The sequence below is a fragment of the Balaenoptera acutorostrata genome, chromosome 7, assembly GCF_949987535.1.
Source record: "Balaenoptera acutorostrata chromosome 7, mBalAcu1.1, whole genome shotgun sequence".
NCBI classification, from domain to species: Eukaryota; Metazoa; Chordata; class Mammalia; order Artiodactyla; family Balaenopteridae; genus Balaenoptera; species Balaenoptera acutorostrata.
The window spans coordinates 74462765-74489574 of NC_080070.1; the positions used below are offsets into that span (position 1 = coordinate 74462765).

Sequence of the window (26810 nt, forward strand, 5' to 3'; positions counted from 1 at the left end):
CTGTTTAAAGCCTCACACAGGCACCCCATTTCCCTCAGGACGACACGGACTCCTTAATCCGGCTCTTAAATTACCAAACCATTTTATAATTTGCGCCCAGTATTTTCATTTACCACTCCTCACTTTACACTAGCTGCTAGCCCCAGCATGCTCAGTGAGCCACTTTCAGCCCACCTTCTGCCCCTCCCCACTCCCTCTCCCCTCCCTTCCCCCCCCCCCCCCCCACCCCCAATCTTCCTCTCCCTTTCTCTTCAGTCTTATGCTATTCCTTCTATCTGGGAATAGGGCAGCTTCTCTCACATGGGAAAATTCTACTCCTGTGTCAAATTTTAGCTGAGATTTATACTCTTTTCCTCTGAGTAGTTTACTACCACCCTACTTCTCTTCCCCACCTAATGATAAGGTAGTTCCCCCATCTTTGTAAATTACCACCATCAAGCACTGGTTTTATATTAATTTTATGTTAATTGCCTGTTTGTCTCCCCTCCCCCGCCTCCTTACCTAAACTCCAGGGTCACTAAGGTTGGGACCATGATATCAGTCTAGTTCACCACTGCAACCGCCATATGACTCGAAAATAAAATAAAGATGAAATAAAATTCACATTTTATGGCAAGACAAGAAAAATTTAAAAGTAAGAATTTTCTCTGCTGATTTGGGCCTCCTCCCTCCCCATTAGTGCAGTAACAAGACCTCCTTAGGAGATAACCTTCCTTCTTCATCCTGTAAGGGGTCATGATGACCACTACTCACTTCGTTAAGTGTATATCTGGATTGTATAAACTGTTGATGCCTCATTTGATGTATAACCCTTTGTCTCAAAAACGTGTAGAAGTGTGCTTTGCCTTCTAACGGGCAGAACAGTTCTCAAAGCTTTCTGAACGGCTATCTCCCAGGTTATAAACCTCAGGTTGGCTCGAATAAAATTTTCCATTTCTTTCTTAGATCGACAATTGATTAAATTTTTTGTCAACACAGTGCATCTTAAATGAATGAATAAAATAACAGGTGATAAAGAGCTTACAGTCTAAGTGAGGAAATAGGACTAGACATAAACATGTAACATGTATTAGACTGCATAAGTGCCAAGAGAAATGTATATCAATTAGTGGTATAAGTACTAACACCCTCCCACGTCCCCTAGGTACTGTGAAAAAACTCTCTCTATACCTGTTTTCCACTTGTAAAATAAGGATAATAATACTTGCCCTGCCTTCTATAGAGATGATAAAAGGTTCAAATAAGGTAAGTAAAAAGCATTTTCTTTAGTATTCTTTAATTGACTTCAAATTTAGCAAGAGATGAGAATTGGAAGAAACCGCTCCCAAAGCCCAATGGTGAACATGTTAAGTCCATAAATGGGAAATGTAAAAGACTTTACCTTGATTTGGTTGCAAAGCCCTGCAGCCGCCCTGTGCTGGACCCCTTTGTTCAGTGTTCTCAACCTTGGCTGAACATCAAAATCCCCTGAGGAGCTTTAACTTCTCCTGATGCCTAGAGGGCACTCCAGACCAATTAAATCAAAACCTCTCCTTGGAGTCAAGATGCATCTAGGCTGTCTGCAGATGATAAAACATGAATGAAAACAATTTGTCCAAACACAATTTAGTAAAAAACAAGCTGGACATCAGGACAATTCAGTCAAAACAAAACTTACCTGAAATCAATTACTCCAGTAATGATTATACACAAATTTAAAATATGAAGTAGTTTTGTAACTCTTTGGATGTTCAAAGGCAATTTGCTTGTTTGATTTTGAGAATGTTTTCTACTTTTTAATCTTTTAAATCTGGTTTGATTGTTAGCCACTATCCACACTCTGCATGATTTCAAAGAGTGAAAGGGTGATTCAGCCTGTGTGTAAATTTTCAACATTATGGAGTGACTTTCCCAAATTAACCTATTCCACCTACCACTCCAGGGAAGAAGAAAACAGAAGTACAATGAGATCCCTCCTACCTATCTCCCATCCCACACACATACACAAAGTTTATTTCACTGTGACAGACCTATATTTGGTCTGCACCATTTTCTTTTTCTCTAAAATTTGATCAAAGTGTAATAGGAAGTCAGGCAATGATGGTCCCTGTCTCATGAAAAGCCCTGTCAAGCCAAAGGCAAGTCTGTGCTAGGAAAATCCCCCTTTTCTCAAGAAGAGAGGAGGTTAGAAATGACCTTGACCTCATGTCCACTGACCCCAAAGAAAGAGAGAAAAGTGTTCCTGCAACTTGCTATACTTTTTTTTTAACCACTGATCCTTCCCTCTCCAACATGCACACACATACACTGTATTATGTTAGTCTGTTTCTATTTCTTTCAATCAAAGAATCCCTGGAGCAATATAAATATGTGATAATTGGTGGTTTGGCCAAAATAAATTACAAAGTAATTTGAGCTGTATGCTTTGATTTTTACTGGAAATATGCACACTTATGTGATTAGAAAAGAATATGGATATATAAATACCGTGTGTTAATACTAGTTATCTCTTGAGGGTGGGTTGGTTTATGGCTTTTTTTCCTTTGAGCGAATTTTCATATATTATTATATTGAGCGTGCATTGTTTTATACTAAAAATAAAAAATCAGAAAATCAGCAAAAGGATTCCCGTTACTGAAGATTTTACAATTTCCTACTGACAAATTGGCAATTTCATTTGTCAGTAGGAAAAATTAAAATAGCTTCAATACAAACTAGCTGTTTGAAATAAATGTGTTCACTTTGGGAAACAGTTGTATCTTAGTTGTTCAATAAATTGTGAAATACAGTGCTTTTGGGGAAAATACATGTATAAAATTTACCTAATGGGTTTTGGAAATGAAGAAACAAAACAGAAAAATCTGAACACAATATATACCAACCATGCAGACTACTTGTAATTCACAAATGTGTCAGCAGATGGCAAACATGAGCTTTAAATTTATAAAGTTTTGCTTTAGCCCAAAGTACTGTAGGAATGGCAAAAACCAAGGCAACTATTCATTGACAGCTGTTTTTTTTTTTTTTTTTACCTATAATCCTTCAATAAAGGACATAGGATCAAGTTTTGACTCTGAAAGCCCTTTCTACTGGCTTCTTAGATTGTTGAACTAACAGATGTACACCGTGCTTGCACTGAAAAAAAAGAAATAAAAAAGCACACTATATTACATTTTATTGGATGTAATAGATTTTATATTTTGCAAGCTATAGCTATTGCTGAAAATACATAGAAATGAAATTATTCAAATGTATCTGTCTATAAGTTAAGACCTGACTGCTTTAATGAGGTTACATTTTATTGGTGATCCTCAAAGTCAGGTCCCTGGACCAGCAACAGCTGCATCACCTGGGAAGTAGTTAGAAATGCAGATTCTTAGGCCCCACCCAGGCTTACTAAATCACACCTCTGGGATGGAGCCCAGCAATACATTTTACCAAGTGCTCTAGGTGATTATAAAACCCGCTGAAGTTTGAGAACCAGGGTCTGTAAAGAGGCTTGAAATACAGAAGAGAGGCTCTGAATTTATGATTTCTGTTCAGGTATAACTAATGTAAATACAGAGATAATCAACAATGTAGTTAATTACTTCTTTCATATGGTTTAGTGTTCAAACACTATAACGTCTGTAAAATAAGGAACATAAAATAGTACCCAATTTACATTGACTCAGAAGGGTAGAAGCCATTACATAATTTCCATGCATTTCTTATACTGAAAGAAGAATTTCAGTTTACATTCCCCTTTGCATTATATTGAAAGGGATAACGTTATGGTAAATTTTACATTACAACCTATCTATTGAAACAAATTCAAACTAAGTCAAAATAGGATTATTTCTAAGGAGTAGAGAACAATCTTCATGAAAGGAAACAGTCCTCTACAAAACATGTGTTATTCTTACTGTATTAACACACGTATATGTTCTGTTTTCTCTAAGGCATAGCCAAATTCTCCTGCAATTCTTCTGTCACTGAAATAAGAGGCACAGCCATTTTAAATTAACAACAAATACACCCGGACACACTTTCATTTGTAAAAAAGAGAAGGTGTACAAAAATTGTTTATCTAATGTGATAATTTTATCTTAAACACTACTATGCTTCAATTATCTTACTATTTGAATATTTTTATTAATTCAGAATTTCTCAAAGGATACATAAATTGCCAGTTCCCATGAAGAGTCAGTGTTTACTCAACTTCTTCAGTATAGAGGCAACCTTTTTTCTCATCTTTAATATATAAATACAGTTTTCACACAGTTTTAATAAATAGACTATTGGTAAATCACGTTAGGTGCTTATGAGGGTAATAACAAGGGCACAAATCTTAAGTATTCATTGTATTTTCACTCTCTAGATATGTAATTATTTGTGTCTGACTTCCGTGGTAACCAGATATAATAGTGTTGAAACATCCTGATCTTTATGCTTTATCTTTATCTCCTGGCCATAGTTCAGATGTTCTGACTATTACCTAGGAATGTGTGTGTTAGAATTCTCTGTCTCTCCCTACATGTATATATATGTGTGTGTGTGTGTGTGTGTGTGTATTTGTTTAAACCTGAACTTTAAAATATGGACTTAGATAAAATCATAGAATCATATCAATGGGTTAGCTTCACCCACCTGAGGTTGCAAGTATCTCCCTAGGTATCTATCAGTCATTACCAGGAAGGCAACTTCATAGCCCTTTTGGATGAAAGATTCTAGGTGAAAAGGATTGGCTTAAATAATAAATTTCATTTGGGGTGTGTGTTTGTGTATGTGGGTGTACACGTGTAGCTGTATGCACTGGTGACGGTTGGAAAGAGGTTAAGAAGGTATCAGAAGGGTTGGGTTACTTTCTGAGGATTTGGTACCATCTTTATATAACTTCCTGTCCTTTGATGAAAACTAGGGCCAGTATTATTCCTAAGGCCCTATATTCTTCTCAACTAGATGTCTCTGCAACAGAGTTTCAACACCCCTCTTTCAAGGTTTTCAAATCCGAGGAATCTGGCCAATAAAATTAAACATGGTGCTTGCAAGGGTGTCTATGGAAATTCTCATCTACTTCCATCTGTCTTTAGCTCATTTCAGAACAAAAAGAGAAAACTGTTTCCTTTTCTATTTTTTGAATATTATTTTAAAGCTGTAGTTTAATAAACCACTTGCTGGCTGCAGAGTTCGTGTAGGTGTGAACTCGCAGATCTTTGACATTAAATATATTCCAAAGAACGTGGTATGGAAAGTTTGAGAGTGGAAAGCAGATAAACATGGAGTTTAGACATGGTGTATTTTGACCTAGAATTTACTCTCAAGTAATTACACAGAATGCATACTAATGGATCATATTCTCCACTTCCTCTTATGGCTACAAGATGCTCTTAATACTTTTATGCTTCAGAAATGATTGCAATAATGAATTTATCTTTATCCAGTGGCAAAATGGACTTTCTCACTTGTGAAAGAATGCAACAGTGTGCAGAATTTACAAGGGAAGACACTACATAAAAGGCACACTTGTCAGTCAAATAAAACTCTGGAACTCCGAAATTCACACTGAAATGGGTATTTCTGGGTGAGGAGGACCGATGACTAAACGAAAGCAACTCTATCCCCTTGTGTCTCACTTTCCCATGACATTTCTTGGTGTGATTCCTGCTGTCATGCACCATATCGGCTTTAGAATGATACTTACTGACAGTGTTATCTCTGCTTGAATAAAACCTCTTCATCTGATGTTTTTTGGTGCAGGTGAGTAGGCTAAACTAGAGATTTAAAAGAAGAAAAAGACAGATACTACAAGAAATGAACAGATCTAACATATAAAAGCAGAATTTTGTTCATTATAAAATTAGTTTTCTTTATAGCTTACTGGTCCAATCCCCTTATGAAGCCCAAAGACACATGTACCCCAATGTTCATTGAAGCACTATTTACAATAGCCAGGACATGGAAACAACCTAAATGTCCATCGACAGATGAATGGATAGAGAAGGTGTGGTACATATGTACAGTGGAATATTACTCAGCCATAAAAAGAATGATATTGGGTCATTTGTAGAGACATGGATGGACCTAAAGTCTGTCATACAGAGTGAAGGAAGTCAGAAAGAGAAAAATAAATATTGTATATTAACGCATATATGTGGAATCTAGAAAAATAGTACAGATGAACCTATTTGCAGGGCAGGAATAGAGACGCAGACGCAGAGAACGGACATGTGGACACGGGGCGGGGGGTGGACGGGGGATGGGATGAATTGGGAGATTGGGACTGACGTATTGTGCACCGCCATGTGTAAAACAGATAGCTGGTGGGAACCTGCTGTATAGCGCAGGTAGCTCAGCTTGGTGTCTGTGGTGACCTCGATGGATGGGATGGGGGTGGGGTGGGAGGGAGGTCCAAGAGGGAGGGGATATACGTATACCTGCAGCTGATTCACTCTGTTGTACAGCAGAAACTAACACAACGTTGTAAAGCAACTATACCCCAACTTAAAAAAAGAAAGAAAAAAAGGAAAAATGATCTTGCCTTGGTTTCTTACTTACAGCTCCCTGGCTGTCTCCAATGACCCCCTAGATTTTTCAGTCTTTTTACATTCAAGGTATAGAGAGCTCAAGCTTTCCCTTTAGTCACCTGAGATCCTTCCTTTGAATTCCTGTTTTCAATTTGAGCACATGCCTGTTTGCCAGGTAACTAATGTTGGTGAAGTCCTGTTGGCTTAGAGTGAAGCACGTGGCTGTGGCAGTCAAAGACTAACAACCAGAGAGATAAAGTTTCAGGTTCAAGTTCAGGGGCCAGAAACCAAAATCAAGGTAGCACCACAGAGCAGATTTTGGATCTGAAATCAGAAGAAGCAGAACAAGTCAAGGGGAGTGCTTCATATGCAGTGGAGTTGTGGTTTGGGTTTTAGACCTAAGTGTGTATAAGTTGCATGATTTGGTTGAATGACTTTAAGAGTCACGGTTACAGCCAGAAATGACCTCACCTTTCGGGTGAAATACTGATGTCTTGCCACCTTTTCTTTATTTCAAATAAAATAAATGCTATTCATTTGATAGAGGAATAGTCACATTTATAGACAATGTACATTATAATAGCACTTAATAAAAGGTTGTCTTTTACCTGCTGCACCACCATAGGTTTTGCTGACAGATGGCAATAGGCTGATATTGCCTCTCTATCATGACTTGAAAACTTGATATTCTTTCCTGCAATTTGTTTTATTATAAAGGACACAGAGCCTTTATTGTATTTTGCTTAGATATTGATGTAAAAGTATTAATACACTTAGAAGACAGAAAAGACAGATATGTCCAAATCTTGAAAGACTTTCGGGATAGTAATGGGGCAGTGGACATCTAGCAGCATAGGGCCCTTCAAGTCCATTTATGTGAAAAAGGTTGAGTGTTACCTCTTTCCTTGCTTATTCACAGTAAGGGACAGAGTGAAGGACAGTGTTGGCTTGTATAGCCACCCGCAAAGGGCTGTGGCTTTCTTGCCTGGGCAGTAAGCTTGGAGGGCCCAAAGGATGTCTTTTAGCCTCAGCCCCAGATGTTGTGGAATGATGTTTGAGGTCCCCTGCCTTAGTGAGTAGGTGAGGACCAATATCCTGATTGATTAATAACAAGGAGCGATCACTGTAGTCAATAAAAGACAATGCAAATTTGACAAGATTTTAGGTTTTTCTGTGAAGCTCCTAGAGTCTCTCTAGCAATTTTCAGTAACACAGTACATTTTGGCTTTGGGGGTAAGGCTTGTGATGCCTTGTGTGGCTAAAGAAGCACAGCCTTTGGATGTTAAGGCAGGAAAAGCTTTGAAATCAGTAGTCTTTAGCTGATGTGAAGGAAAGTGAAGATGCTCCTAGTTCTGCCTACAGTTAATTGATGTAGATGATACTGAACTGTTAAAATAGTGAAATAAATTATTTTAGATCTAGAATTTGACTTTTCACAATATATTTCTTGGGAAATACATTCCTAGTAAAAGATTTTGTATTCAGTAGATAATTTTCCTGACAAAAAGAGTTTTAAAAAATCCTTTTGTATAACTTTACTCGGCATCCACATTCCAGCAATTTCTGAATTGGTTTCCTCTGCTGTGAGTAACTGATGACGTGTGATTTATGGACTTGGAATAATTGCATTTCTTGGCTGTCATATACTTTGAGTAAGAAATATTACATATGTTTCCAGAAAAATGATTTAAGGGAGAAAAGAGTGAAGTGATGCCAAGTTCTGAAACTTTATTTGGAAACGGTGTTCTAACCAAATGGTACTTAAGATGCTCTCTGTAAGTTTCTGAAATGTATTTGCTAAATAATCTGAAAATGTAGTTCTAAACATGCCACTTTCAAGCTAAGTCAATGAAAAAAGTAGAGGGCAGCATACTGTTCTCACCTTCTCAAGCCCAAGAAATGCAGAATTTTCCATTGACACATGGTGATAAGCTGAATAAATTTCTTCGAAAATAGGAGTTATACATCTCATTTTATCTGTCAAACATAAAATATTTAATAATTTAGTGGAATCTTTGCATGAACAGATTTTGTTTTTAAACATGAAATTTCTAAAGCAACTTAACTTTACTACGTGTTTGACCTACACTGTAGTTTTGCTAGTTTCGTTCAGTCCTTGGATTTAACTGGTTCACCAACTTCAAATTCCATGGAGTGTTTACCAACTCTTTTCACACATTCTGTTATAATGATAATTGGCTGACTGTGGAAGAAGTTTTATAAGTACTGAGGGTGAGGAACCATTCTCTTCGATGTGCTTTTGACTAGCATTGTCCAATAGGACTTTCTGAGATGATGCAAAATATTCTATAACTGTTGTCCATATGTGGCTGTTCAGCACTTGGACCGTGACTAGCTCAACTGAGAAACTGAATATTTGATTTTGTTTTAATTAATTTATATTTAAATTTAAATAATCACATGTGGATAGGATTGTGACTACTGTATCAGATAATATAGTAGACCTTAGAACAGTGAATTTATGACCCTGAGCAATTCTCATCTACACTTGTGGGTAGCCCTAACATTGGTTGCTCTGGATCATGTTCAAGGGTTTTCCTCAGTGGTTCTAAATTAGGGGGCAAAACTTCCCTACCAAAGATATAGGTGCAAATTTGTTGGATAGTTTTTATTGTCACAACTGAAATGTCCTCCTGGCATTTAGTGGGTGGGGGCCAGAGATGCTTAATGGCCTGAAATGCATAGTACAGTCTGCACAATGAATTACTGTCCACCCTAAATGCCAGTAGCAACCAATCTGACAAATCCAAATAGGTCAGCAGAGTTCTCTAAATAGTTCAGGTAAAGATTTCATTTGTGAGATCTCCTATCTCCAGTTAATTCTATCTCCTATGATCTCTATCCTTTTTCCTCCTGCCTCTTTAGGGATCTCACCTTCTTTTATCATGCTTATTTTATCCTGTATCTTCAACCACCTCCTGTCTACATTAGAGCATACTTTAATCTTTCCCATTTGCTCAAACAGGAAAGATTAAATGCCCTTTCTTACTCCCATGTCCTCTCCTCACTCACAGCATCCTGTCCCCTGCCAATCTCAGAACTGCACATCTATTCATCAACTAATCGGGGAAATTATTTTTTGTATCGTGATGGAAAGAAAGCTCACACCATATGTAGTTTCAAAACACACCATTTATTATATAGACATATCAATAGAGTCATCATACTATGTCCCACTTCTAAGCAACTCATATTATATATATGTATGTGTAGAGACACACACACATATGTTGAAAATTTTTCAGGCAGAGTCCGCTTTTATTGTTTTATGCTTATAATTACTGCACCTTTCTGTAGCTAGTCTCTACAGCACACCACCACATTAGTTTCACATATTTTTTTCTAATTTAGTATCACATTACTTTTTCCCAAGTGTGGGCTCATGCTAAAACTGTAATGTGGTCACTTAAAGTATTCTAGTTCATAGTTCAATGTTTTATGAAAATTAAATTTTTAAGTACTTGAACAATGTCTTCCTAACTTCCCCTACTTATCTCAAAAAGAATCACTACACATCCCAAATAAATCACTCTAAATAACTGAGTCCTGAAACTACTAAGTTAAAATAATTACATTAAAGATATATCTATACTTGGTTAAATACACTGTAGACTACTGGAATAACTGTGATGATGGCATCTCTTCTTAACTCTATGTCTAAGCAGTGATATGCCTACTTTTGTCCTTTAATGGGTGATTTCATATATCATTTCAAAAGGAATTAAAACATCTTACTGATGTATTATAACTCTGTATTGTACAAACATGTCTACAAAGAAATGCCACCTAAAATTAGTCAGTGGTTATTCTTTCAGTACAAAACTACATCCTTGCATAAAATCAGTAGAACCATATACACACAAAATACCTGCATTATATAGTATAGATTTTCAGTGACAAAGATCATGCCTATTTATGGCATCAAATAAACAGAAATGAAGTTGATTCATTATTTGAGGCTGCATTTGTGGGCCACTTCCGTAAATCTGCTGGCTAGTGAAGTTATTCATACGAGTTGGGAGACTTAAAAAAACTACACCAGACAACCACAGTCCCGTCATTTCTTTTGAACAGATACAAACAGATTTTTTATAAGCTGATTTAAATAGGGTAGGTGATGATCAAGTTGTTATAAATCTAAAACACCTTCAGATTTCCATTAACTGGCATTATTTTTATTTTGTTAGCACAACTAAAACCTATATTTTGCTTCTAAATTATAACATGTTCTCATACTGGATATTAAAGGTGTTAATTTACCTATCATTCAGTAAGTAACTCATAAAAAATGACTTGAAAACTGATTAGCTTTGGGGAATAATAAAAGTATGCAATACAATGAGAGTTATATATTTTAAAATATATACTTTCTTTATCTGTTGCCACAAGTTATATTCTCATAAATATTTTCAAAGACCAAGCTATTTTCTCGCCTATATGTAGTGTCATAGGTTACTATTTTAACATTCCGTTATGGAAGAGAGGGTTGAATTTAGCTGTGTAAATATAAGCCTATCTTTTAATTTCCTTCTACAGAGAATTCTTTCAGGTTCTTTGGATATAGGCATTCTTAAAAAATGGTCTGTATTTTTCCATGTGAATTGTAAAACAAAACAAAAAAACCTAAATTAAATTCTAACAAAGCTAATTGTACCTGCATCTTTTGGGCGTACATCATCTGTCCTTTTATATAATTTAATTGGGCTGTAAAGTGTTTGAAATATAAATAACATGAATAATTGCAAGTCATTCTGTCTATATTTATAAATGTGAAAGTATTTGAATTAAAGTTGTTATGCTTATAAATCAATATTAATAATTGTTTTTACATAAATATCATAATAATAGTAAAATGGCCAGATAATTAAGCAATCTATCTTGATACTACACTATTCAGATCACTTAACTCCATAATATCAGCCACAATGATATTTACACACAGCAGACATAATAAAGAAATAAAACTGAAAAAATGTAGTAGAAATTAAATGTGACTTTGTGGGCATAGAAAAGCCTTGAACAATCACTTTCCCATTTCTGTGGGAATAGAATCTTGACAATATCCCCACAACACCACAATTTCCTTTCTACTACTTATTTACATTCATGAGTGCTATAAGTATGTCCCATATATATTTTTCTATATTTACAGTATACATACACACACACACACACACACACACACACACACATACTTTATTTTATTCTTAGGCTCATTCATAAACATGCCCATCAATCTACACAGTATAATCAAAACATATTCATTTATAACTTTTCGCTCTGTGGAAAAATGCAAAAATATCATACAGATTAATATTGTCTCTCTTAAAAAACCTTTTTTATGTTTTAGGTTTTTTGGTAATTTACAAATAAATTATGAAATATAGTTCATTCACAAATTGAAAATAATTACAATGTTTTTATAACAAGGCATTGCTGAGGTTTTAAATTGTGGCATTCTTTGAAGCCATTGTCTTTCAGAACAAAGACATCAATAAATTATTGTTATTTCTTGATATTTGCACTTTTTAATTACTTATATGAAATATGTCATTACAAATCTAACACTCATGCTAGTCAAATAGTGTTTGTGTAGAATGTGAATCTTTCTATTTTATCTATTCCTTTTTTTTTTTTCCTGAAAAGTCTTTTTTAGAACAATCTGGAAAGTTGGTTGAAATTACTGTACTAGAACATTTCTGGAAAGTTTTTCACCAGTAAAAAAAAAGCTGAAGAAGTAAAGTGAGGCAAAATAGAGGAAGAATAATTTTAGTAAGTACTCAGGAGAGATAACAGCAAATTCAAGAACTGTTTTAACTTATCTCCTAGTCCTTTGGTATTTCTTTGCCTCATGAAAATCTTTAAAAATGTTCAGTTCTTTAAAATATTGATTATACTCTTCCATTGAATATCAGCTGTGGTCCTCCATTGCTCATGTTGTCTGTCATTTCCTGTTAGGAAAATAACATGAATTAATTAAAATTCACTTTCAGAGTAAGACATTAATTTGATTAATGGGTTTACAAAACAGAAATTTCAAGCCATTGAAAAACTTGCTGACTTTTGGGGGAGGACAAGGATTAGTGTTGTTGCTGAATTTGAGGAAATGAAATTTCATGGCATCTTGGAACCCATGAAACGCTGAAGTGACAGTCTGTTAGACCGAAGTCTTCTACCCACAGCAACAGTTCAATCTCTCCTCAGCCCCCTTAGTTTCCCCTCTCAGCCCTCAACTCTGTTTTGGAAAGACCTCACCTAGAAAGAAGATGGTTAAATACTCAAGTTTTTTCAATGTAAAGGTTCCTCTGTTGAGCATGTCAACAAAATGCCAACAGATTCTAGGGGTTACCTTTGCTCTATAGAAAAATGTGTGGGCTTTTTGTGAAGAACTGAAAAATGTCCACCAGGGGATTGCCTATCTGTAACTGAAGATCACTAGTAATTCATAGTAGGACAGATTGCTTTTCACGACACTTCACTCATACAGTAAAAAACAAACCATAAAAGCTGAAACTAACACACCATTGTAAAGCAATTATACTCCAATAAAGATGTTAAAAAATAAACCACACACACACAAAATAAATTTAAAAAATAAAAATTAAAAAAAAAATTAAAATAAAGCTCTTAACATGTTTTTTTAAGAGATTAATTACTAAGTAGTTAATAAGGAAAACTACATGGGAAGGCAACAGAAATTTCGATATCAAGAATGAACTTACATAAAAAGTTTTACTTGCAATTTTAGAAAATATGTTAATTTAAGAAAAATTCAGATGCTTTGGAGTCATATGTTTTGTTAAACGTTAAACTCTTCCCTACACAATAAAAGGTAATGAGGACATGTGAGGCCCATTCACATTTATAATGGTTAGTGCACCATATTATAAATAATATTTAGGCAAAACTATCTAAAAATAGATGAAAACATCTTTCCACACTTGAACAAGCCTATTTGCAAAAGAGCTGTAAAGAGGACTCCAATTGAAATAAATTATTTTCTCAATGATCTTAAGCCTATCAGGTATATCTAATTTCTGTTTGGGTGAATTAAAAGTAAAAAGTAATGTGTTTGCTTCTGTAAACTTTAGAAATTCTTCCAAATCTTTATTTCAAAAATGAAAAGATATCACATGCCTCATTTTTAGTATCTTCTCTTTGAAAACTCAATATAGGAGATGGAGTAAAATATAGATGCTTACTTCTTGGATTTGGTGGTTTTGAAAGTTGCTTAGGAGAATTAGTGAGGGGCTGGAACGTAGGAATTGGTCTGATTTTGGAACTTGGCTTTTGAAAACTTTGGTGTCTTTTAGAAGACGGGGTAGAGCTACAGTCAAGAAAATGCTGAGGAAGAAGACAATATGCAAGGAAGACTTCCTCTTCTCACATCAAGACCCATCTCTCCATGCAAAGTGCCTGGCCCCTCCCAGGCCATAAAGGTAGTCTTGTATGTGGGTATCCACTATACCTACCCTAATAAGGTGCTGAGGAATTGCCTAAGGCCTAAAAACTCAAACCAGTTTAGGGTAAAAGCTCTGACAAAAAGTGGAGAAGTTCTTTGGGCGCCAATAGCCTGCCTCTACTGTCTGGCAATGGTTCACTATAACTGAGAGGCTGTCTCTGCTAGACATATACTGTGAAAGTAGGTCTGACAATACATTGGGGTTATTGGGCTGAGGGTAAGTTTATTGATAAGATACCTGATTTGACGTTCATTTAAAAACTCACTACTGGTGGCAAGAAAAATAGAAATGATCTCTCCAAAATGATCTTTAATAAAATTTACTCATCCATCTATTTCTATTCCTTCTAGTAGGACAAAAACAATTTTCTAAGGAATTTATAGAAGTAAGATTCATAGATGACTTTTCTTCTCCTAAAATAACTTTGCATTCGAAAAGTAGCTTAAAAATAATCATAAAAAATTAAGGTATAAACTTTTATTGTGGGATTAAGAAAAAAATCCAGTTTTTAAAAACCTTACAAAAAGAAAGAATCTTCTTAACTAAAGTCACCCTAATATGGACACAGAAAAATCACTGGTAGGAAAAAAACAGTGAAAATTAGTTTTTAAGTGGTCAAGTATCTTCAGTTTATTTGCAGATAGGCATGTCCAATTTAGCAAAAGATTATACTTTAAATTTGGGGAGGACCAAATGTGACTGTTTGCAAATGGATATACTTTCTGCAATTGGGCCATAATATCTGTGTGACTCCCTGTATTTCTTATTATATTTTTTAACCAAAGCAAGAATGGTGACTATTTATTTTCAGAAATATAAAATATGGGAAATAAATTTGAAATGTATCATATCAGATAGGTTTACAAGAAGAAAGCTTTTATACAGAATTTTTACTGTATTAGTGTCAAACTTAAGTTATCTACTCATGCAGCTTTAGCATGAGAGCGATACAAAGTTTGCCTTTATCAGACACATGTTTTATTAAAAACAGAACTCTGGTCTGTGAATGATATCGAGTCAGAATCATGATGTAGCAGCGAATAAAGGAGTCACAAATCATCCAAGCAGAAATGTGTTTGGATGCTTACAGGCAGGCTGAATATTTTAAATACTCAACCAACTTTCAAGCTGCAAGACTTTGCCATGTTGGTTTATGTCAGGTCCTCAAAGTAGTTCTCACAAAAGCAATACTTTGAGGAACAATATCACAGCATCAGTCCAGACTGATCTGCTGACATCATGGCTTCCTAGAAGAGGCAGTGCTTCCTGCAGTGACATTACAACATGGTAACTCCCTAGAAATCAGCGTACCTTGTAGGTAACTCTGGTGTCGGGGGCACCACCGGGCAGCTGGGCAAGTCGGTTATTTCAATAGCCCTCAATCTCTAATATAAATATAACAATCATACAATAAATATTGCACAAGCATATACACAGAAACCTAAATCACACTAGTACAAAAATAGAGCACAAAAGAGCCATTATCCAAATATATAATGATAACCTACTTTTAACAATCCATTTCTTTAAATTACCAGTCCTGCTATTTGTACTATTAATTCTTTTTTGAAGGATACATGTAGATCTGTTTAAAATTGCTTTCTTGGAACAATTTAAGAGCATCTACTCTCCTTATTTGATTGTATAGATTGTATATGAAAGGGAAACACATAAACTACAGAATATTTTTTCTCAAAATCACATTATAAAGAAGTATGCAGTTGTAACTCTTGCTACTCTTCCTTCTATTCTGTTGTTATGCAATTTTATTTCCATGATATCAAGTAAAATGTGATGTGGCCATTATCTTAGTGAGTTTATTTTACAAATGTTTTATCTTTTCCTTAACAGATCCAGTAGCAGGAGCTGAATTAAGAAATACGGACAAAATGTAGAAGATACACAGACAGCTCCCTATATCATTTGTCCTTTGATGCAATAAATGTAACTTCTTGTTTGAATGGGTATCATGAAACAATTATGCAAGGAACATTATTTAAAACACAGGCAAAGCTACCCAAATATGCAGGAAGCTTAGATGAGAATTAAATGAAGCTTTATGTGTGTTGTAATATCTGCACGGATAGGCAGGGCTTTTTGTTGCCTTATTAAAAGGCCCCTTTATGCGTGAAAATCTAATTTACATAATCAAATGCATCGACTTACAAGCACAAGGGGTGAGCTAGAAAGGAGAATCCATCGGATTTCTAAAACTGACATTATTGAGTTGAGAGTGTTTTTAGTTTATGTTTTTCCTCAATACAATACGTAAAAAATCCATATTTATAAGACATTCAATATTTTATTAGTTCTATTTTAGGAGCTGTGTTTTTGTATAGATAGAGAAAATTATGTCAAAAATAGGTGTGCCCAGAATTACAGGGAAAAAAATAATTTAAAATTCCTATTCTTAGTCCAATAAGGCCACATTTTTATAAAATCCAATTCCTCAAATTCTCATCTAAAGCTGCAAGTTGATTCACCTAGATTTGGCTGCAGTCTTCATCGTGTGACAGCAATGAGAGGTAGAGGGACAAACTCACTTTCTCAGCCATTTCATGAGAGTGATGCAGAGAGTGCTCCCTCTCGGAGAACATCCTCCTCTGTTCATAGCTGGCTAGTCGACAAGTGAGCCAGGAAGAGAGGGTGCAGCCCCCGATCCCAATGCACGCAAGAGACATGGACGCGAGATGCAGGGGATAGAGGGAAGAGGTCTTCTTTGTCACCGCCCGAAGGAACTGAAAATTCAAGATGCCCCCAATGAGTCCACAGATGCAGCAGGCAGAAAAGAGGATCATCTGATACGAAAAAGAGAGGGGGAGTTAAAGCTGACTGGAACACACGGCACCGTCCTGCTGCACCTCAAGGATGGCTGAGTTACAATAAAGAGAAGGTGCTTTTGGTGCTTCTTAGAGGACAGGGCCTCTCTTTTCACCAAGATTCTCTGCACTCTGACTCAATGGAGAGGGCGTAGACCACAGTGTTTCAGGAATTAATAGTTGACTATATAAAGGCCAGGGATACATCTTATGAAAACTCTGAAGTAAGCAAAATTTATCTTCTAGGTAGATTCAGATTTAAATAATATCTAATATCTATTGCACGCTGCTATGCATTTCAATTAACCCACCAAGCTATCCTCTGAGAGGTGATATACATTTGGAAAATGAATGATGATCAGTTAACACTCAAATTTAGGAATTGAATCCAGATTTTTTTGACTCAAATTATGGTTTCACTGTTAATTCCCACCCCCTCACCCCCAATATTTAAATGTCTTCTCCCTGAACTGTCATTAGTTCCAGTGAGCTTCAAAACTCTGTAATTCTCTAGCTGTGTGAGCTTAGGGAATTTAGTCAACTCCTTTTTTTTTTTTTTTTTTTTTCATTTATAAGAATTTTCTTGTTTTAGTATCTATTTTCCCAACAGATAGTTTAGGGACCCTCTATGAACTGGTGCTTTATGTTACAAATCTTTTGTTACTCTGTGACACCACACAATAGATAGTCCAAAACCACTGTTTGGTTGACTGTTATGGAGAAACGCAGGATGTGGCTTTGCTTTTGATCCTACTCTTCGCTTGATCCGGGTCTCTGTTAATAGAGCTAGGGGTTTTTATTCAACCTAAATATCATAGGATCTCTGGCAGAACCAGGCACAATGCCTTTTGTGCGGTAAATGTTCTATGCATGTTTAATAAATGTAATTGAATATTCCAATAGCTTTAATAATTTTATTCTGTATTTGTATCTAGTCTAAATTCTCCCATGAGCTTTGATGATACTTTATACTGTGATACTAATTTAATTATCCAACCCTATTTCCATTTTTCTCTGAAACACTGTCTCTACTCTAATCACCTCCCTTGTCCCTCAGTATAGCTTGTTCATTCCCATTTCAATGATATTTTCATTTCCTGGAAACTATTTTGCTTCTTTCTTGGCTCCCTAGATGGAAGACTGACTCAAATCTAGTCCTAACTTCCTCAGAAAGCATTCCTGGACTTGACTGATCTCCTTTGGCATAAGTCCACAGGGCAAACAGCTACATAACTTACTTTAGCATTTAATTTTACTTTATTAGGTATTATTTTCTGTTGACAGTTAGTTGAATTTAGCAAACAGTTAATGAGCACCTAGCATCTGTTAGGCCGTGAGTGAGGCAGCGGTTGTCATTACAAAAAAAGAACAGCTGATAGTCATTCCCCTTGAGAACACTGCAGCCTTGTGTGAGAGAAGATCCAACGTTCTAACATGTTATGGCAAATATTAAGAAAGAAGGATGAAAGGTAGCCCTTGGAGTACGGAGGAGGGGAATGTAGCCCAACCAGGGGTTTCAGACAAGGCCTCCTTGACAACAGTTCGTCTAGGCTAAGTGCATGTAGTTCCCAGCAAAGGGTAAGGCCATGGATGTATGAAATAGAACAATGGGCAGAAAGAACTACAGGTAGTTTGTTTTGTTTCTCTAACTTAATTCAGCATTCCTGCTTGTGTCTGTCTTTCTGTACTTATCACCAAAACTGAAAATCCAGTGATGGATGAGTATAATCTTCTAATGGTTGATGAAATATAGCATTGAATGTCAATTACCAAATCAACGAATCATCCCAAGTGGGAAACTGTAGCTCCCAATTTCAAATAGAATCAATCAGTTATATTTCCTTTTAAAGTATATTCAAATGACATGCTGTTTCTTGGGAATATATTTTGGTGTTTACTCATTCCCAGAAAATATGGAAAGATATTACATTCTAGCCTTCAAATAATGAATTACTGTTAATTAATAAAATAAATAACAAATTTAATAGACTATTACAGGAAAACACTATCTCTCCTGATGTTATTGCCATTAATTCCTTAAAGGCATGATACTTCATTAACATGTGCAGACAGAACATTCTCACCCAGGAATTAAAACTTTAAAATCTGTACCAAGTTTATAACCATATACTATTTTTAAATCTTACCAGACTAGAGATTCTAGACTTTAGAGATATTTGGAGTGGAGAAATTTTCACACAATTTGGTTAAAGGGTAGAGAATCTTAGACAGTTAATGTCATCTATGGGAACCTCAGATGGTACAGGAGGATAAAGTGGATGCTAGTTTCTAAAAAGCTTAGATCTTATAATTTGTTTTTTATAACTTTTAAGAAAATTAGGAAAACAGAAAAGACACTAGTGGCCTTTAAAAAATCCCTTCCCTTCCCTTCTTCTAGGAACTGAATGTTTGTGTCCCTCCAAAATTCATATTTGAAGCCTAATCCCCAATATTATAGTATTTGGAGGCAGAACCTTTGGGAGATAATTAGGTCATGACAGTGGAGCCCTCATGAATGGGGTCCCTGTTTTTATAAGAGATTCTAGAGAGCCCGCTTCCCTCTTTTGCCACGAGAGAACACAGCCAGAAATTTGCAACCCAGAAGAGAGTCTTATTAGAACCCAACCATGCTGGCACCCTGATCTGGGACTTCCAGCCTCCAGAACTGTGAGAGATAAATGTCTGTTGTTTGTAAGCCACCCAGTCTATGGTACTTTGTTACAGCAGCCCAGACGGACTTAGATGTCTCCCCTCCCCGACCCGACCCTCCCCCTTCCTCCTTTCTCCCTTTCTCCCTCTCCTCTCCCTCCCTTTTCATTACTTCCCCTCCCTCCCTCCCTCCCCCTTTCTTTCCTTCCTTCCTTCTTTTGTTCCTTCTCTCCTTTATTCCTTTCCTTTTCTTTCATCCATGTTCCAAGAAATTGCTACTATATAGCCATGAAGAGTCTTGATAGAGGAAAAGTGTAGAAAGAAAGAAAGCAAACCATAGTAAAGAGTGATGGGAGAATTACAAATGCAAATTACAAGCCTCCAAAAAAATTTTTATCCAAAGGTTTCCCTTAATGTAATTTTTAAAAATTACATCTCACATATCTAAAGCAATGGGGGCTTCATCCTTTTTGTCGCAATAGGTATTCTCACAAAGAAAATTGTGATTAGAAAAAGGAGTTGAACAAATGACTGCAATACTTCCCCTTCCCTGGTATCCTGGTCCCCTTCTCCTTTTTTCAGTCTCAAAGACCACTTTCTAGGGTCCATGTACAATATTAATTTTGCCAACTTATAAAGGTCTGTGATATTTCCTATTGTCCTCAATAAAATAAACATGCTTTTTCCTACTTTCTAACTCTCAAAAAATGTCATGAAAGGCAGTAGGGAATCCACACTGCAGCACGCAGAAATCCTCCTCCAGCCAATATCAGAGTGAACTGGGAGTATATTCCACAACCCCCAAAACCCACAGCAGTACCATAAAACTTCTGAGAACGCTTACATTTGCATTCACAGTCATAAAATAAAATTAAATAAAAAAACTTCGGGAATTAACTACAACTATAACAACACAGCTGTTTTGCTGCTTTGCAAAATTAACTTCACAGTCAAGGCTAGTAATCTTTAGGCCCAGTTCCATATCTAAACAGTTAAATTTCCCATGAACTCAAGCTCTGTCTTTTTCAGCTCAATGAAGGATTCCTGTGAGTGTCTGGGAATCTATAAACGAAAAGTGGAGACTGCCATCCACAGCAGTCATTAAGGGTTGCAGATTCATGTATTTAAAGAGTATATCAAAGCTTCTCCTTCTTTTACTTTTGCCATAGTCTATAATAATCTTGATGGTTTTCTTTGAAAAGAAAAAAGCCAGGATTTATTTGTCAGTCTTCTTTTTATCCTAAATGAGTAACATTCAGGATATGAAAGTTGGCTAGTCATCATTTCCCTTTTTGAGTTCTTACATTTCAAACACTTCAATGCACAATACAAACAAGGCAAAAACTTACGACAAGTCCAGATTTTTTTTTGGCGCACAATATTCCACATATGCCACACAGAAGAAACTGAAAAGGAAAAGAATAACAATTATTTCATATCCAAAGATAAGAGAACTCCTAGTTTTTAGTTTATAGTTCACTCATGACACTTTCTCCAGGGAAGCTTGAAAATTTTACATTCCCATCAAAAGCTGAAAAGGAAAATACCTGATTCTAGAATAGTAAGGGATAAAAATGCAAACTCTAAAGAAAGTTTTGTGCAAAGTTGATATAGGTGATTGTGGAATTTAAGCAAAACTTGAATCTGTTTTACCGCCAGGCAAAATGATGAAGTAGATGAATTTAGAGTTTTGTTCCTCCTGTCTACTTTCACTGTCTTCTTATCCCTTCCTATTTTCTCAGGAGAAAGAATGGTACATTCACTGGTATGGCTGTACTGTACATTCATTCATACTAAGTAATTATAAATCAATGGGCTCTGCTACAGGAAGGGAATATAACACACATAAAAAGGGAAGGCATCAGACAGGGAGATGTTTTTTCCGTAGAGATATTCTTTGTACTTTTCAAACTGTGTCAGGTAAAATAGCTGCCTCCTCATTCTACCAGAAATGTCAGAAGAACACAACGGGATGAAGCTATCAGTGGTATGTAATTGCTTGTAAATAAGCACATTAGTGACATAATTGCTTTGCAAAAGCAGCTGCATGAAATCATCTACCCGTTCCACACTATTACACATTTTGGTTATCAGAAAGGGATAAATTGTTTAATTTGGAGACAAACGTTTAGGGCCATTTGTGGATACTTTTGCTGGAATTAAACCATATAAGTAAAATAATAAACTCATTAATAAGGACTTTCAGATTAGCAAAGAAAACTGAATATGGTTAAGCTTGTTTTCATTTGATTTTTCTTTTAAATGTTGCTATCTCAAGTCAGAACTAATAATATAAGTGGTTTTAACTGAGTATTATACACATGAATAGATTTTAAAATATACACATCAAAATACTCTAAGGATTATCTGAAATAAGTAATATGCTTGTGGGAAGCATCAACAAAATTTGATTAAAAATAATAGGTAAGAAAAATTTACCTTCGCAGGGAACTTTCCATACAGGGGAACAAAATGATTAGAAAGCAAGCAATGATGCAGCAAGACAGATAAGGGACCACAAAGATATATAAGAATTTGGTATATAATATAGATGACCTTTCAAATTCATGGGGAAAAGATCAGAACTATTTATTCAATAAATGTAATTGGGACAATTTGTTAATCTTCCCTAACATCATACACCAAATGCCTACAAAGCAGTTTGAACAGTTAAATGTATTAAAAAAAAATGTGGTAGGAGATGATAAAGTAAAAGATTTATATGATTTTAGAGAAGTGGGAAGGATTTTCTAAACATAGCAGCAGTCACAGACCAAAATGGAAAATACTTACAAATACTAACACATACAATTATAATTTTGATAGTACAAAATATCATAACTCTCAAAGGCAAAAAATTAAATTGGAATTATATTCAGAAAGTATATAACAGACAAAGGGTCGACATACCATATAAATAGATCTAACAGAATAATTTTCATACCATAAAACCATGAGCAGATAGAAACTCAGAACTTTATAAAATGTGAATATGTGCAGAATTTTCAGAAGCCTTAAAAAGCAACTTCTGAGTGACTACTTCTCACCCCTCTCTGTGTTCTAAGTCTAGATGATCTTGTCCTCATATGGACTCTTTCTTACTGATCCCATCTCAGACCTTTCAAGGTTATGCTCAAGTCATTCCAGTTTGGACCAGTTCCGTGCCTCTCAGTGCTTCCAAGCTCCAAATCAAAGCTTCAGCATGTCTTACTCCTGCTTCCCTGACTAACCCATTATTCACCCTGAAAGTCCATTCACCCAGAACTCATTATTGAAATAATTTGAAAGCAGTGCAGTTTTGTGTTCCTTGGATCTTTTTGAAATCTATAAACATTGCAATTATTTATTCACAACAAAGCCCAAGGGGACCTCAGGACCATAAGCAGAGCTCTCCAACCTAACTCTCCATTCACTTGGTTGGAAAAACTAAGCACAATAAAATTGCTTCTTCCTATTGTACCTCTAAGAAATTTGGGGAGGGGGAAGGTAGAGTAGGAAGGGAATCCAACAATGTTTTTCCACTCTCAAGCAGGCCTGCAGTGTAAATACTTCTGATGGGTATCCAAAATCCACACTCCTTAGAGAAAACTGTAACCTGAGAAAAAGTAGACCCATGTAATGGGAAGTATACAAAATCATGCAATTCTGAGGAGGCTTTAAGGGATCCTGGCTTGAGTTTAGCCATCACAGTTTACAGAAAAGAGTAAAAGCACAAAAAAGCAGTAAATAATCTTTTATTTTACTGGCTAACTTTACCCCAAGTCACAGCACCACAAGGGATCTTAAAAGATGACTTAATTCAGCCCTTGCAGTTTGCACATGGGAAATGAGTGGTCCAGACAGGTTTAGTGACTTACTCAAGGTCACACACCAAGGTCACAAATCACACATAAAATCTCAGGCTTGATTAAGTGTCTAAGTTAATTTATTTCTAATTACATAATGGGAATGCTTTTCAAAAGGATTTTTCAGTGTTAGTGCAGACTGCATTATGCTAGCAGATCCGACCATAAGCATTCAATGACACTTCATCATTTATAACTGCACTCTTTACCCTTGCCATTTGTTAATTTTTGTTGTAATAAAAGTAATTATAAGATTAGTTGACTGTATCACAGTCTAAAATTAAGTGTACCTTACCATATAAGGAGTCTGTTATAGTATTTCAAGATACTATTTTTGTTCAACATAACTTTATCCAGGATGCAGAATACTGACCCACATTACAGAAATTATGAAACAAGTGAAAAACAAATTAGTTAAAAAAAAAAAAGTAAAACTGATAGCTGGATATCTATATCTCTATTTCTATCCTGAATTAGATATACAATTTTACATGAGAAAATATAATTTTATTTCTGAGAAGGTAGGGAGAATTATTTGCTTAATTTAAATTTTAATCCAGGGAGAATTATTTGCTTTGCTCTTACTAGGAAGTTATATAAATGAAGCAATCTAATGATAGGGCATCAAGGGCAACTATGTAATAAAACTAGTTAAGTCCTCCAAGTGGAATTTGTTTGATTTCAATTTAGATTAAATTCAATAGATAACTAAGGCTGCGACTCATTGTAGAATGAAATGGGGCTGTTATGGAAATAGCATTCTATATTTTGAGTGGGTTTTCTTAATGAAAGGTCCATGGAGGCTTCTGCTGTTGCTTAGGACGTAGAAAGCCTAAAGCAATACCACCTTAACAGTAAGAAAAAGTGAATAAACTACAGACGGATAACTTTTCTAGAACTGAGCAGGGACAATGGAAAGCTGAGGGTGAGGCACTGACACTGAAAAAGTTCAGGTAACCACAGCCCTCCATTAATGGAATTTGAAGACTTGATGCACCAAAGATAATCAATGTAACAGTAAAATCAATTCCTCACAAGGATGACTCCACCTTTCACACTAACAGCCTAAAAGAAGATATTAAAATACAAGATTTTGAAAGAATAACTTGAATTTGTGCTGTACATTCAGCCAATCTCTCAATTACACAAGAGATTACAAAGAGATGTGCTCATTTGGGCAAAAGAACTCTGGTAGGCTGAATAATGGCTCCCAATATACACAAATCCTAATCCCCAGAATCCATGAATGTTACCTTATATGGCAAAAAAGCCTTGGGCAGATGTGATTAAATTAAGAAGCTCAAGAAGAGGAGATCGTTGTGCTAAATGTAGGATCAGGTAGGTGCTGAATGTAATCACAGGTCCCTTAAGAGGAACACAAGAAGGTCCAAAGAAAGTTATATGAAGACACAGAGACAAAGGTATTTGAAGAGGTTACACTGCTGGCTTTGAAGATGGGTGAAGAGAGCCATGAGGCAAACGACGTAGGTAGCCTCTGTAAACTGGAAAGGTAAGGAAATGGGATTCTCCCCTGGAGCCTCCAGAAAGAATGCAGCCCTGCAGACCCATTTTAGACTTCTGCCTCCCAGCACTGTGACAGAACAAATTTCTGTTATTTTAAGCCACTAAGTTTATGGTAATTTGTTCTAGCAGCAATAGGAAACTAATACAGGCTCCAAAACATTATTTCACATGACAGTGTCTAAAAGAATTAGAAGCTGTTAAAAGAACTAGAAGTTGTTCTTCAGGAAAACAAACAGGGGAAGACATGAGTTAAGAAAGAAATATAGTAGCAAGAGCACAAAATAAAGCAAAACAGGAAATATTTTAAATAGAAATGTATTGATTAGAAAAAATAATATCAGTTTAGAATGAATATCCCAGGTGATGTTGGCATGAGAGATGGTGGGTTAGAGGTAAAGACGATGTAAGTAAAATGTTCTAAGATTCTTGTATCATTTGGCAGAGTACTAGAGGCACTAACGTGCCAGATATTGATGGAAAAGTAGAAGTTTAAATTTGAGCATTAAAATATCAAAGACCAGAAAAATAAAAGTAAGGAGAAAAAAATACAACAACGACAATAAAGACTGAACCAACAGGTGTCAGGAAAGTTTGAAAAATGAATGGAAATAAAGTGAAACTATAAAGTAAGTTGGTATAAATAATTTCAGTAATGTAAAGCAATCAGAACATATGTGAATGTATTCAATTTCTCTAATAATAGGGAGAATAGAGAGAGGGAGAGACACTCTGCTAGGTAAAGAGGAAAAGATTTGTTAAAACTTTCCTAAAATGAATGAAAACCTCTTTCCTTTCTGGTTTTCCCTTTCTCTCTCTCTCTCACTGGTTTTCCCTTTCTCTCAATCTCTCTCTCTTTCTCCTTCAGCCCTGACCTAGATGCTAGTTAATGACTTCCTTATAACTATTTCTTTCTGTCCAAGAAGCTTATTTTGCGAAAGGACTGAGAGAAAAAAGGCTATTGTAGAATTTCTATTTAAATTATGTAATCGAAAATTTGGGAACCATGGTTGCAATGGAAGCAGATAAAAGCAATGGTTCTATCAGCTGGCTAGGAGAACAAGCAAGTGCTGGGCAGATGGGATTATGAAAGACAGTGGGCCAATCTTATTTTAACACAGCTTATTAAAATTTTTCTCACGTAACATTTAACCACCTCAGGTGAATTAATTTTCACTGAAATTCACTAGCCATTACAGAAGATATACACATTCAAAAATAGGAATGGTACTTTTCTCCCCTTCAAGATAATGAGATGAACCACAAATTGAACTTAATGCTTTGGTAACATTTACTGATTTATACAGTTTCATCAGAATTAATCAGTTTCTTTTAAAACATATAGAAAAACTATTAGGAAAACACACAAAAAATAATAAGTGTTGAGAAATTGATTCAAAAGAAATCTCTCTGATTAAAATGGTATATTTCTCCTTGTACCTGGATTAAAAGTTTGATGATTTGTTTTGTTACCATCAGTTCTTGAATATTTTTACTCTACTTCAATCACGTGTTAAAGAATAATAACTGAAGTCTCTAACAGGATTATTTTGTAGTTTAGCTCACAAAATGCTAGTATGCCAACGTAGTTCATAGTCTTCGTGACACTGTGCTGATATGATTTTGACTTCTTATATGACACCTGGCTAGACTCCTAAGGATGTCCTCTCTGTCATGGGCTTCTTTTCTTTTGGGATCCCATTTCTCTAGTGACTCCAGTACCAGTATCAATTATATGTGTAAAATGAGGACAGTTTATCAAGTTGGAAAGCCTGTCCAAAAGCAGTGATTCTCAAACCTGGCTGCTTATTAGCTTTTAAAATTCCTGATTCCGTGGCCAATTAAGAATCAGGATCTCCAGGCTGGGACTCAGGCATCAATATTTTAATCTTTGCAGGTGACTCCAATGTGCTCTCATGGTCTGGAATTGCACTCAATCTGTTCACCTGTGCTTTGCCAGCAGGCCTACTCATTTTGGAGCTCTTCATTGAAGCAGTGATATTCCCC

General features: G+C 35.7%; 1 protein-coding gene across 2 annotated transcripts in view; it reads right to left on the reverse strand.

The window, feature by feature from the left end:
* Positions 1-1192: 1192 nt before the first annotated feature.
* Positions 1193-26810, reverse strand: part of TMEM196 (transmembrane protein 196) — a 332570-nt gene continuing 306952 nt past the window's right edge. For both annotated transcript variants that reach the window (XM_057549496.1, XM_057549494.1), the window contains 5 exons: positions 20787-20843; positions 16513-16767; positions 15281-15354; positions 8368-12457; positions 1193-1559 (listed from right to left, as the gene is read on the reverse strand). In XM_057549496.1, the coding sequence (XP_057405479.1) occupies positions 12451-12457; positions 15281-15354; positions 16513-16767; positions 20787-20843 (393 nt within the window). In that variant the 3' untranslated portion in view covers positions 1193-1559; positions 8368-12450. The remainder of the gene's footprint in view (positions 1560-8367; positions 12458-15280; positions 15355-16512; positions 16768-20786; positions 20844-26810) is intronic.